At 38.8% G+C, this 13,645-nt stretch overlaps 2 protein-coding genes across 2 annotated transcripts; both read left to right on the top strand.

Annotated features, from left to right (window-relative positions):
* Window positions 1–739: 739 nt before the first annotated feature.
* Window positions 740–4,231, top strand: LOC103403734 (epoxide hydrolase 2-like). The gene is made up of 3 exons (XM_008342567.4): window positions 740–1,359; window positions 3,417–3,658; window positions 3,752–4,231. Exons 1-3 carry the CDS (start codon window positions 883–885, stop codon window positions 3,999–4,001), a joined length of 969 nt encoding a protein of 322 aa, XP_008340789.3. The 5' UTR covers window positions 740–882; the 3' UTR covers window positions 4,002–4,231.
* A 6,373-nt stretch (window positions 4,232–10,604) lies between these two features.
* Window positions 10,605–13,417, top strand: LOC103434745 (epoxide hydrolase 2-like). The gene is made up of 3 exons (XM_070816202.1): window positions 10,605–11,312; window positions 12,603–12,844; window positions 12,938–13,417. Exons 1-3 carry the CDS (start codon window positions 10,836–10,838, stop codon window positions 13,185–13,187), a joined length of 969 nt encoding a protein of 322 aa, XP_070672303.1. The 5' UTR covers window positions 10,605–10,835; the 3' UTR covers window positions 13,188–13,417.
* The last annotated feature ends 228 nt before the right edge of the window (window positions 13,418–13,645 follow it).

The following is a 13,645-nucleotide window of genomic DNA, read 5'->3' as shown; positions in this document are numbered from 1 at the left end:
ATTTTCAATCGTTAATTGATATACTATAATTTGGAACTTCAACGCCTAAACGCATGCTTATGTGTAAGAAATTTAAAGTGTCAAATTCGGCACATTATTCTTCATCATTTTATTCACTTCTCTTTTTTTTTTAATATCCTAAATAAAACCTTCAAATATTGTAATAATTCATTATATATAAATGATTATGGTGTGTTTAGACTTCTTTCATTAATTACTACATATTTTCTACACTCACAATGTTTGTCAGCTCGCTATATAATCAACTTGATAATGTTAAATCCATCATGCAATGCATTTCTTTCCAATTTTTTGTGATAAACTAATAGATAATTGACTAAATAAACATCCTACAAAGTTTCAATAAAAATTTCCAAGTTTTTCTTACAATTTCCGTGGTTTCCATGTAATTTTTATCGATATCGATATTTTACCGATATTTCCATCGATATTTCCGTGTTTTCGGACTACCGATATTTCCGATATTACCGATATTTTCTTCCTTGATGGGGACCTGGCTTTTACTTTCTTATAAAGGATTTAGGTATTATGTAACCTTCATAAATGATTGTACTCGATATGACACATCAAAAAATAAAGTCAAAGATACGAAGGACACTATTTAGTGGACAGCAGGTCGGCAGCGCAGTACAATTGTTTGGAAATTAAATATTTTTTTTTTAGTCAATTGCATTATTACACGTGCCACGTGGTTTATCTCCAAAAGACGCAAAATTCGTTACTGCCGGATTCCATCTATAAAATGACACAAAATCACCCAAACACCATTCACTCGCTGATAACCATTACCAAATAAAATTAAAAAAAAAACAGAGTGAGTTTGAGAGAGAGAGAGAGAGCGAGAGAGAGCGATCGCCGATCATGGAGTCGCAGGGAATAGAGCACCGAACAGTCCCAGTGAACGGCATCAACATGCACGTCGCCGAGAAAGGGAATGGCCCACTCATCCTCTTCGTCCACGGCTTTCCTGAGCTCTGGTACTCCTGGCGCCACCAAATCCTCGCCCTCTCCGCCCTCGGCTACCGCGCTGTCGCCCCCGACCTCCGAGGGTACGGCGATACCGACGCCCCCGCCTCCCCTTCCAGCTACAACTGCCTCCACGTGGTCGGAGACCTCGTGGCGCTCCTGGACGCCATCGCACCTGATCAGGAGCAGGTGTTCGTGGTGGCCCACGACTGGGGGGCCATCATCGCTTGGTACCTCTGCCTGTTCCGGCCCGACCGGGTCAAAGCCTTGGTCAGCTTGAGCGTGCAGTTCATGCCGCGAAACCCTCAGAGGAAGGTCATCGAATCGCTTCAAGCTGCTTATGGCGATGACTACTACATCTGCAGATTTCAGGTTCGGTACTTTTTTTTTTTTTTTTCTTTTTGGGGAATTTTTGAGCCCCACAAAATTCCACATCAGTCACTAATTGTCAATTTGATTAACATTTAATCATCTTTACTCAAATTAGTTGTGAGGTACATATTGTGCTTCACAAAATAATTTAGAACAATAAATTTCGAACATCAAGCTTCTCACTCTTTTTTCTATGTCCAGAATAAAGGAAATAATCGACATAAGAATTGACAGATTTTAATGGTGAGGAACATATTCGCATGTTTTTTAAATTTAGAGGGAAACTGATTTAATTAGGGTAATTACTTAAAAGTTTTAATTAATTCTAAATCATGAAATGAGAAATATAAGAGTTAGACCAAAACTAAAAAGATACACTTTGGGATAATCGATATTTTAAATTTTAAATTAACCTTGAGTTTATTTTATTTTATTGTCAAATGACAGATTTAATTAGAATAAATGTTAGATTAGTTACCGACGGAATTCGAACTCACACAATCATGCAAATGTTCAATTTATTTCTATTACTGTAATAAAAGGCCACTTGTGAATCTTGAGGTTTGCTTGTGCTTATTAATTTAATCTCTAAATACAAGCCATAACATATCGGATAGCTATTTCACACATGTTTTTTTTTTTAATCTTTAACACATTTTTTAAAGGGTTATTATTTTTTTTTTTTTTTTGGAAAACCTTTCCGAAGAAAGGAGACAATTTTATTTCAAACACTAGATTACAAAGCGAGGCCCACATACAAAAAGAACAATACACACAAATGTACCTCCCAACAAACCGAACAAAGCTCAACAAAAGAGCCCAACACTAGAGACAAAGCAAAAGACAATTCTTGACCCCAGCATCCACCGCCTTCAAAATTATCCCGATCAACCCAGAACCAATCCGCCAGCCAACGCCAAAGCCAATCGAGCAACTCCGCAGAACCCAGCCACGAAAGCCGTCCCGATCTCAGCCAGAAAGTGGAAGAAGTCCGAGGGAACACCTCGAACGACAGTGCCAACGAAGGCAGACAAAGAGAGGGAGGTGGTGTTGAAAACACCCGAGCCGATGAGTCCATCGGAGCTCTACGCACCCTCTCAAAAGATCGCAAAAAATTGCGTTGAAATCTGACTGCAGATCGAACTGAAAGAAGTTGGGGAAGACAGGCCTTGGGTAGAGACATTTTGGTTGAATCAGGAAGAACTGGGGAGAAAATTAACTTAAAAACTAAGAAACAGACAACGAAAGGAAAAGCTTTCCTCCGACCCCCGCCATAGCGAGGGCTTTGTCATGTAATTTTCTTTAATTATTTGATCTGACAATCAGAATTTAAAAAAAAATATGAAAAATAAAAAGTGTGTGTGGACATCTTCACTTTGGAAGCGATTCTTTTAAAGAGCTTACTTTGTTTCTACGCCAACTTGGAAGATTGAAAACGCCATCTGTCTCTCCGTGTAATCAATCTGAATTACAAAGTGTTATTTTATATATAATAGGATGTGATAATATTATTTTTTATTTCATTTTCTACCTTTCAAAAGCAAATATTTTAAAGAGGAGTGCTATTTACACATCTTTTTTAATCTCTCATTTTTGTTAAATTTTGTATATTGATCGTCAATTCATTTAATTCGACGGTCGAAAATAAAAAATGTGAAAAATAAAAATAGGTGTATGAACATTTTATTGTAATATAATTGATTGTGATCTTTTTCTTTTAGGTTGAAGTTGCTATGAATATTTATGTCGCTAGATAGACTGCGAATTTGAACTAATAATCAAATTGGGTTTATTCGAAAATATTGTTGTTGTAGATGGGTTTTATCATATTGTGAAAGCAGTCATGTGTGTGCATTATGGTGCAGATTTGATCTCCACTGATTCTTCTCTCCATAACAACTAACTATCTAAGTCTAACCTGCTAACCCTATCGTTCTACTAAAAAATATTACTGTTTGTTTAACAAGAAAACATTAGTATGTAATTCTGAAATCGCATACCCGCAGATATCAATTGCAATTTTTGCTTATGACTGGACAAATTACTCATATTTGTAGGAGCCAGGAGTGATAGAAGCTGAGTTTGCTCAGATGGGCACAACAAGAGTTATCAAGGAGTTTCTAACATATAGGAATCCTGGTCCACTTTTCCTGCCTAAAGGCAAAGGATTTGGACATCCCACAGATACTCCTATTGTCTTGCCAAGTTGGTTGTCTGAGGATGAAGTGAACTACTACGTCGCCAAATTTGACAAGACGGGCTTCACTGGCGGCATAAACTACTACCGGAATTTCGACATGTACGTAATTTTTTTCGAACTTATGCTGTCGAGTGTCGATGACTCTAAAGGTAATCATTGTTTTAATTAATTTCATTCGCTTTAACAATGCAGAAATTGGGAACTGACTGCACCATGGACTGGGGCTCAGGTGAAAGTTCCGGTGAAGTTTGTTGTGGGAGACCAGGACCTAGTTTACAACTCTCTAGGTGCTAGGGACTTCATACGCAAAGGCGGGTTCAAGAAATTTGTGCCGCTTCTGGAAGAAGTAGTTGTATTGGAAGGAGTTGCCCATTTTCTGCAACAAGAAAAGCCTGATGAAATCAGCAAACACATTCACGACTTCATTAGGAAATTCCATTAGCCGTATGTCCTTGTGTCAACGCTGGCTAGTGCCTACTGGTGTTTCAGTTATGCACTTCTTGCCCCCGACTTTGAGTGACGTTGTAATGGACATTGTTGTTTCCTTGTTTACCAACGTGCAACTTCCATAAACTAGTTTCGTTTTGTCATGAATAATCACTGACGATGTGTGTAATTTAAACTATGAAGGCTAAGTTTAATTTTATAAGCTATTTCTGTTTGATTAAGTTAGTCCGATGACTTGAAAAATAAAGAGGTTTGTGAGGAGTTAAAATCATGTCAGTTGCTTTAAAATAATTGTGGATGCGTTCAATGTCTATGAAGTAACTTATCAAGATACACACTATCACAACGTTTACGAAGCTATGACTAAAGTAAAAACCTATATCGTAGAAAATGACACTTGATCCAGCCAAAATTGACATTTGTTGAACTTAACATACAACCGATTTGCCCTTATCGTCTTTAGAACTAAACGCAAATGCCTGGCATGATCAGTTTCATTCTTCGAATACACTAAAATGTCATCTATGAAAACAATGACGAACATGTTGAGGTATGGATGGAATACTCGATTCATCAGGTTCATGAAAGTTGCTGGTGCATTAATCAATCCAAATGGCATCACGAGAAATTCGTAATGACTATATCGAGTTCTGAAAGCTGTCTTTGGAACGTCATCGCTTATGATCTTCAATTGGTAGTAACCAGACCTTAAATCAATTATCGAGAACACACAAGCACCTTTAAGCTGATCAAATACGTCATCAATACGAGGTAACGGATAATGGTTTTTAATCGTCACCCGATTCAACTACTTGTAATCGATGCATAACCTCAAAGTTCCATCTTTCTTCCTTACAAACAGAACTTGAGCTCCCCACAGAGAAATGCTTGGCTGAATGAAACCCTTATCAACTAAGTCTTGCAACTAAGTTTTAAGTTCCCTTAACTCTGCAGGAGCCATACGATAAGGTGTAAGGAAAATAGGATTAGAACCTGGAAGTAGATCGATGGTGAACTCTACTTTACGATCTGGGGGTAAGCCAGGTAATTCCTCGGGAAAAACATTGGAAAAGTGCCTAAATACTCTGACGTCTTCCACAGATGTAGTAGTCTCCTCCGCTAGCATGACATGAGCTAAGTAACCTTGACAACCTTTATTCAACAATCGTCTCGCCCTCATGGCAGTGATAACTCCATGCTTTATACCACCGCGCTTACCAATAAATGTGACAGTAGGTATACCCGGTCGGTGAAAAGTAACAACTTTCTCATAACAGTCCAGCTTGGCACGATTGTAGTGTAACCAATCCATGCCTAAGATAACGTCAAAGTCAACGATATCCAAAGGAACAAGATTAGTCGGCATGACTACATCTTCGACAAGGATAGGACATTCTTGATATTCCCAACTAACATAACAGATTTCACCTCTAGGCATAGAGAACTCCAACTCGTAGTCGAGTGAAGTAGGATGTGGTTGAGTATTTTGAGAAAACTTATGGGAAATAACTGAATGTGTAGCACCAAAATCAATTAAAACTTTAGCAAAATGGCCTAGAACATTCAACGTACCCATGATCAAGTCCGGATTAGCCTGAGCATCCTAAAGGGTGATGTTGTTAACTCTTCTTGAACTTGATGTCTGCCTCTACGACCCCTGTTTGCTTGAGTTTGATTACCTCGACCCTGATTACCTCAGCCCTGCTAGGGTAGATTTGCCTGTCTGCCTGAACCTTCACTGCTAGACGCCACGTCTAGGTTCTGATACTGCCCTTCAGTATACATCAATGCTCCGCCACTTTAATACGGCGTATAATCTTCCTGGAACTGTGGATAACCTCCCTGAGTCTGCTAATAGCCTCCTTGATAGTAGGGAACCTTAGGTGTATACTGGTATGGTCCTCCCTGATTCGGAGCTACGCCCCCTTGGTAGTGGAAAGCTCCACCGTGGCCTATTTGCTGACAGTTACCAGGTGCTGGAAGCTGTTGTAAAGGGACTGCATGTGGTAGATTAGTAAGCTGATTCTTCTGATTCTAAGGACAATTATAGGCCATATGCCTTGTTTGTCCGCAAGTGAAACATCTTATGCTTCATCTCTTACACTCGCTATAGTGACAGATGTTACACCTGCGACAAAATTGAACACCTAAACTGCTGGAGTTTCTTTGATTCTGAAAACAACAACAACCAGCGGATCTGCCTCCTCTATGAGGTGTACCGGAGTTAGAACCCCCGCTCGACGATCCAGAGCTGTTTCCACTCTTTTTAAAATTATGAGCCTTTCTCGAGTCAAGTGACGATCGCCCCCTGTTATTGTACCTCTGGACATTTCTGCCAACATCCTCCTCATCCTCATTGTCAGGAGCATTCACCGAATCTTCAATCCTAAGCAAGACCTCGAAGAATTCCTGGTAAGTAGCACAGAGAGTAGAGGTTGCTATAATACGCCATTTCTTGCAAGTTCCCCTCTTAAACAAACGAAGCATCTCCCGGGAATTAGCAGCAGTCTCGAAGCAATAACAAGATAAGTCTGTGAACCTTCGATGATATTCAGTGGCTAACATATTGCCCTGCCTCAAGTCTGTGAACTCATTCTTCTTACTATCGAAATACTTCGGAGGAACAAATCTGGTCTGAAATAACCGTTAAAAACATCCCAATTTATAGCATCCTCATCAGATAATGATCTCTTCTCATGATCCTACCAAGATTCTACTCCCAACCAAAAGAACCAGGTCGTTGTCTCGACCCATCTCTCTCGGGAAAGATTACCCTGCTTGTGCATAACTCAAAAAGTTTTCTCCACATGATCGAACCATATTTCTAATTTCTCTGATCCCTCATTACCAAAGAAATCATTAATCTTCAAGCAAGATACAATATCCAGAGTATTCCTCGAGGTAGGACGAATGGAAGACCAAATAGCAGCGGCGATAGCCTCACCAAACTGCCCAAAGTCTGGAAAGTTATTCTCAGCTGGAGAACGTGGCTCTCTAAGAGGTGGCATGGTTTTGACATAAGAAAACAAGAGTTAGAACACACTAGGAAGTGCAGGATTGTCTAAACCTATACTTTGATACCAAACTGACACACCCCGACCTGGAAAGGTCGAAGCATACTGGCTATCACCATGAGGTGATGTAACCGTAAAGGTAAGTGATGCAAAAAGTGAATAAAATTAAAACTAATTATAACTAAATAGTGACAGAATGCGCAAATCGTGGGATGAACCCACTACAATTATTCAAAGCGTAATAAACAGTGAGACTACAGAAGAGTAGTCAAAGTAACCAAAGTACACTTATTACAGAATAATGATAAGTTCATACGTCTAAAATAGAAGGAAATGTCAGAACTGCCAAGATTCCTCGAGTGCCACAAAGAGTACAACTATCTAGGTCCTGGTGGGGCCAAAAACAAAGTTGAGTAGGTTAGCAAAACAATGCTTATAAGAAAACCTTTAACTTTGAAAATACTAACCCTTCGCAGTAAAACAAGTATAGTTTCCTTAAACATACTACTCAAGTATATAAATGATACAAACGCACACACATTACTCGACAACACGAACACACACGTGTCGACCACACGCAGGCCGGAGGCCGGACGCGCTGTCACGCGCCACCTAAAGTGGCTGCACAGATTCGTCATGCGCGCCCTACACACCCGTGAGTACAATGTACTCGCCTTCCTCGCGAAAATTTGTAGTTTTGCAGATTTTTGGGCCAACTTTCAGAGCTCATAACAAGCTTGATTCTCAACCAAATTCACTTCTACAAAAGCCAAATTAAAGCTAGGAATGTGATGTATTATCCCATTTCACAGAAAGTTCAAATATGGTTCGAGTTGTTTAGAAATTTGGCCTGAAAGTGGCCAAATGACCACGATTGCAAATTTTCCAAAAACTGAAATTTTCTTCCCAACTTCTAGAGTTGATTTCTAACTCGTTACTTAACCAAACTCAGTGATTCAAAAGCCATTTTGAAGTTAGGAATGTAGAGAACAAGTTTGTACCTAGCAGGAGTCCAGATGTGGTTGAGGTTGACTGGAAAAATGGGTTGAAAGTGACCAAATGGTCACGGTCCTTGACTAAAAAACGTTCAGGTTCTTCTTCTTCTTAAGTTTTCTGGGTAAAACCATATGTTCAAGACATAAACAAGAGATCAATAACAACCCATAGAAGTGAAATGAAGGTTCTAAGGGTTTCTCAAGGCTTACCTAAGCCATGAATGGCCTGAAAATCGATATGTCTAACTCGTCGAGTCGACCTTCTGAATTGGTGAGTCAAAACTCGTCTACACCAGATTTCAAGGACATGGTTGTGATCGTGGGATTGAGATGATCATAATTGTGTAGTTTGTTTTCGATGTTTGAGTGTTTTGGTGTGGTTTTGTGATGGTTGCAGAGAAGAAGAAAGGGCTCGGCGAGGGAGAGAGAAGAGAGAGAGAGTGAATGAGTGATGGGATGTTGCTTTTCTGATTGGGGGACAAAAATGAGGAAAAGATGGGATAGGTGAGAGTGAATAATGAAGAAGGGGATGCACGGGATAGGATAAAAAGGGGATCCAATGGATAGGTTTTTAGATTTCCTATAGTAAAAGGAAATCGAAATCTATCCGAAGTAGATATTTTACACTTTAAAATCTACGCTGACTCGTACTAACATGTACAATTTAAATGCAACAGCGAGAAATAAAATGAATGTGATAAGAATACGTCCATGTCACTTGCCAATAAGGGCATAATCGTCAAATTACATAATTGTAAGATCCCACATCGTCCAGAGGAGTGATCCTTATATGTATATTCTCATCCCTACCTAGCATGAGGCCTTTTGAGAGCTCACTCGCTTCGGGTTCCATCGGAACTCCGAAGTTAAGCGAGTAACACGCAAGAGCAATCCCATGATAGGTGACCCACTAGGAAGTTCTCGTATGAGTTCCCAGAAACAAAACCGTGAGGGCGTAGTCGGGGCCCAAAGTGAACAATATCATGCTACGGTAGTGGAGCAGGCCCGGGATGTGGTGGTCCCCAGGCCGGGATGTGATAGATTGGTATCAGAGCCTAACCCTGGCCGTGGTGTATCGACGAGGTCGTCGGGCTCCTTAAGGGGGGTGGATTGTAAAATCTCACATCGCCCAGGGGAGTGATCCTTATATGTATATTCCCATCCTTACATAGCATGAGGTCTTTTGGGAGCTCACTGGTTTCGAGTTCCATCGGAACTCTGAAGTTAAGCGAGTAGCGCGCGATAGCAATCCCATAATGGGTGACCCACTGAGAAGTTTTTGTGTGAGTTCCCAGAAACAAAACCGTAAGGATGTAGTCGGGGCCTAAAGTAGACAATATTGTGCTACGATAGTGAAACGAGTCTGGGATGTGGTGGACCCCGGACGGGAATGTGACATAATAACAGTTGAAAGTATCGTTCATAAAATATAATTTCAATTATTAAAAAGGTACGAAAGCTTAAAAAAATTGAAATACGGAAATGTATGTACTTATAAATGGGTAAAAATAAAAAACGTGCAAACTTGTAGACTAGTAAAAAAAAGGAAATGAGTAAAAAAGCTAAACGGGTTAAAAACGAGTGTACGTGCAAACTTGTACAAATCATTAGGTACGTAATGGAGAAGAAAATACTGGAGTCTTGTTCTGTAGCCTTCGACTCTACAGCATAATGACATTTTTGATAAATTTGGTGATTGTAAAAATATGCTGAGGCAATCGCTCTAGGTAAAAACATGCTCTGGAGGAGCTTACATAATGAACCCAAATCCGTTAAATAAAGGGGAGTTCTTCCAAAGAAATACAACTCTAACAAATCAAACAAACAAAAAACGATAGACATCACCAAATGATTAGCAAACCAGAAAACTGTTTCCCTACAAAAAACCACACGTAAAAAAAATATCTACATACTCAGAATTCAATAATTAATTTTTAATTTACAAAGTATCAATAATGAAATCTCTACTAATTAATAAAACCCTCTTTGTCAACCAAAAGAGGGTAAAATGACAAATTAGTCTTCTATCACACAAAAAAAAGATGGGTAATAATGTAATTTCACAGGTCTAAGTTTTACTATTTTTTATTGAAACTTCACCTACAGGCGATGTTAAAATACCTATAATATTATAAAAAATAAAAAATAAAATAAAAACCGAAAACAAAAATCTCTCTCCCCCCTCCCCCCACATTCTCTCTCTCTCTCCATCTCTCATTTCATACACACAAACTGTGTAGGCAAATGCTAGTGTAATTTACATGAATAGAAATATGTTGACTTGGTTATTGTTTAAAACACCTTAATCAAATTTTAAAATGAAATCAATGTAATCTAAAACATATTAAAAATATGCAGGAAATTCTAATTCTCTCTTTAATTTTTCATCTGGGTTTTTTTTTTTTTAACAAACAACACTAAGGGGTGGAAGAGTGGGTTAAGCCTCTCGATGGGCTAATATAGTTCATAATATTATGTAAAAAAATTTGGCAAAGTTAAATTAACATTAAGTAGTATGACACATCAAAAACTAAAGTAAAAGATTTAGCGGACAGCAGGTCGGCACCGCACTGCAGAACAATTGTTTGGAAATTAAATATTTTTTTTTCAGTCAATTGCATTATTACACGTATCAGGTCGTTTATCTACAAACGACGCAAAATTCGTTATTGCCGGATTCCATCTATAAAATGACACAAATACCCAAACACCATTCGCTCGCTGATAACCATTACCCAAAAAATAAAAAAATAAAAAAACAGAGTGAGTTTGAGAGAGAGAGAGAGAGAGAGAGAGAGAGAGAGAGAGCGATCGCCGATCATGGAGTCGCAGGGAATAGAGCACCGAACAGTCCAAGTGAACGGCATCAACATGCACGTCGCCGAGAAAGGGAATGGCCCACTCATCCTCTTCGTCCACGGCTTTCCTGAGCTCTGGTACTCCTGGCGCCACCAAATCCTCACCCTCTCCGCCCTCGGCTACCGCGCTGTCGCCCCCGACCTCCGAGGGTACGGCGATACCGACGCCCCCGCCTCCCCTTCCAGCTACAACTGCCTCTACATGGTCGGAGACCTCGTGGCGCTCCTGGACGCCATCGCACCTGATCAGGAGCAGGTGTTCGTGGTGGCCCACGACTGGGGCGCCACCATCGCTTGGTACCTCTGCCTGCTCCGGCCCGACCGGGTCAAAGCCTTGGTCGGCTTGAGCGTGCAGTTCATGCCGCGAAACCCTCAGAGGAAGGTCATCGAATCGCTTCAAGCTGCTTATGGCGATGACTACTACATCTGCAGATTTCAGGTTCGGTACTTTTTTTTTTTTTTCTTTTTGGGGAATTTTTGAGCCCCACAAAATTCCACACCAGTCACTAATTGTCAATTTGATTAACATTTAATCATCTTTACTCAAATTAGTTGTGAGGTACATATTGTGCTTCACAAAATAATTTAGAACAATAAATTTCGAACATCAAGCTTCTCACTCTTTTTTCTATGCCAGAATAAAGGAAATAATCGACATAAGAATTGACAGATTTTAATGGTGAGGAACAGATTCGCATGTTTTTTAAATTTTGAGGGAAACAGATTTAATTAGGGTAATTACTTAAAAGTTTTAATTAATTCTAAATCATGAAATGAGAAATATAAGAGTTAGACCAAAACTAAAAAGATACACTTTGGGATAATCGATATTTTAAATTTTAAATTAACCTTGAGTTTTTTTTTTGTTTTTTTTTATTGTCAGCTGACAAATTTAGTTAGAATAAATGTTACATTAGTTACAGTTAGATAGTCATGCAAATGTTCAATGCCATAACATATCGTATAGCTATTTCACACATGTTTTTTTTTTATCTTTAACACACTTTTTAAAGGGTTAATTTTTATCATGTAATTTTCTTTAATTATTTGATCTCACAATCAGAATTAAGAAAAATATGAAAAATAAAAAGTGTGTTGGACATCTTCACTTTGGAAGCGATTATTTTAAAGAGCTTACTTTCTACACAATTTTGGCAGATTGAAAATGACCAGCTGTCTCTCTGTGTAATCAATCTGAATCCCAAAGTGTTATTTTATATTAAATAGGATGTGACAATATTATTTTTTATTACATTATCTACCTTTCAAAAGCAAATATTTTAAAGGGTAATGCTATTTCCATATTCTTTTAATCTTTCATTTTTGTTAAATTTTGTATATTGATCGTCAATTCATTTAATCCGACGGTCGAAAATGAAGAAGAGTGAAAAATAAAAATAAATGTATAAATGTTTGTGTTGCTAGATAGACTGCGAATTTGAACTAATAATCAAATTGGGTTTATTCAAAAATATTGTTGTTATAGATGGGTTTTATCGTATTGTGAAAGCAGTCATGTGTGTGCATTATGGTCCAGATTTAATCCCCACAAATTCTTCTCCCCATAACAACTAACTATCTAAGTCTAACCAGCTAACCCTATCATTCTACTAAAAAATATTACTGTTTGTTTAACAAGAAAACATTAGTATGTAATTCTGAAATCGCATACCCGCAGATATCAATTGCAAGTTTTGGTTATGACTGGACAAATTACTCATATTTGTAGGAGCCAGGAGTGATAGAAGCTGAGTTTGCTCAGATGGGCACTACAAGAGTTATCAAGGAGTTTCTAACATATAGGAATCCTGGTCCACTTTTCCTGCCTAAAGGCAAAGGATTTGGACATCCCACAAATACTCCTATTGTCTTGCCAAGTTGGTTGTCTGAGGATGAAGTGAACTACTACGCCGCCAAATTTGACAAGACGGGCTTCACTGGCGGCATAAACTACTACCGGAATTTGGACATGTACGTAATTTTTTTCGAACTTATGCTGTCGAGTGTCGATGACTCTAATGGTAATCGTTGTTTTAATTAATTTCATCCGCTTTAACAATGCAGAAATTGGGAACTGACTGCACCATGGACTGGGGCTCAAGTGAAAGTTCCGGTGAAGTTTGTTGTGGGAGACCAGGACCTAGTTTACAACTCTCGAGGTGCTCAGGACTTCATACACAAGGGCGGGTTCAAGAAATTTGTGCCGCTTCTGGAAGAAGTAGTTGTATTGGAAGGAGTTGCCCATTTTCTGCAACAAGAAAAGCCTGATGAAATCAGCAAACACATTCACGACTTCATTAAGAACTTCCATTAGCCGTATGTCCTTGTGTCAACGCTGGCTAGTGCCTGCTGGTGTTTCAGTTATGCACTTCTTGCCCCCGACTTTGAGTGACATTGTAATGGACATTGTTGTTTCCTTGTTTACCAACGTGCAACTTCCATAAACTAGTTTCGTTTTGTCATGAATAATCACTGACGATGTGTGTAATTTAAACTATGAAGGCTAAGTTTAATTTTATAAGCTATTTCTGTTTGATTAAGTTAGTCCGATGACTTGAAAAATAAAGAGGTTTGTGAGGAGTTAAAATCATGTCAGTTGCTTTAAAATAATTGTGGATGCGTTCAAATGTCTATGAAGTAACTTATCAAGATACACACTATCGCAGCGTTTACGAAGCTATGACTAAAGTAAAAACCTATATCGTAGGTGTCGATTTTGCATCACTTTGTTACAGTACTGAATGACCACTTTCCTACTTTCTCACAAGTTTG

This window comes from Malus domestica, chromosome 16, assembly GCF_042453785.1.
Source record: "Malus domestica chromosome 16, GDT2T_hap1".
Lineage (NCBI taxonomy): Eukaryota > Viridiplantae > Streptophyta > Magnoliopsida > Rosales > Rosaceae > Malus > Malus domestica.
Note: the sequence above shows the minus strand (reverse complement) of the source record. Positions and strands in the feature narration are given on the sequence as shown.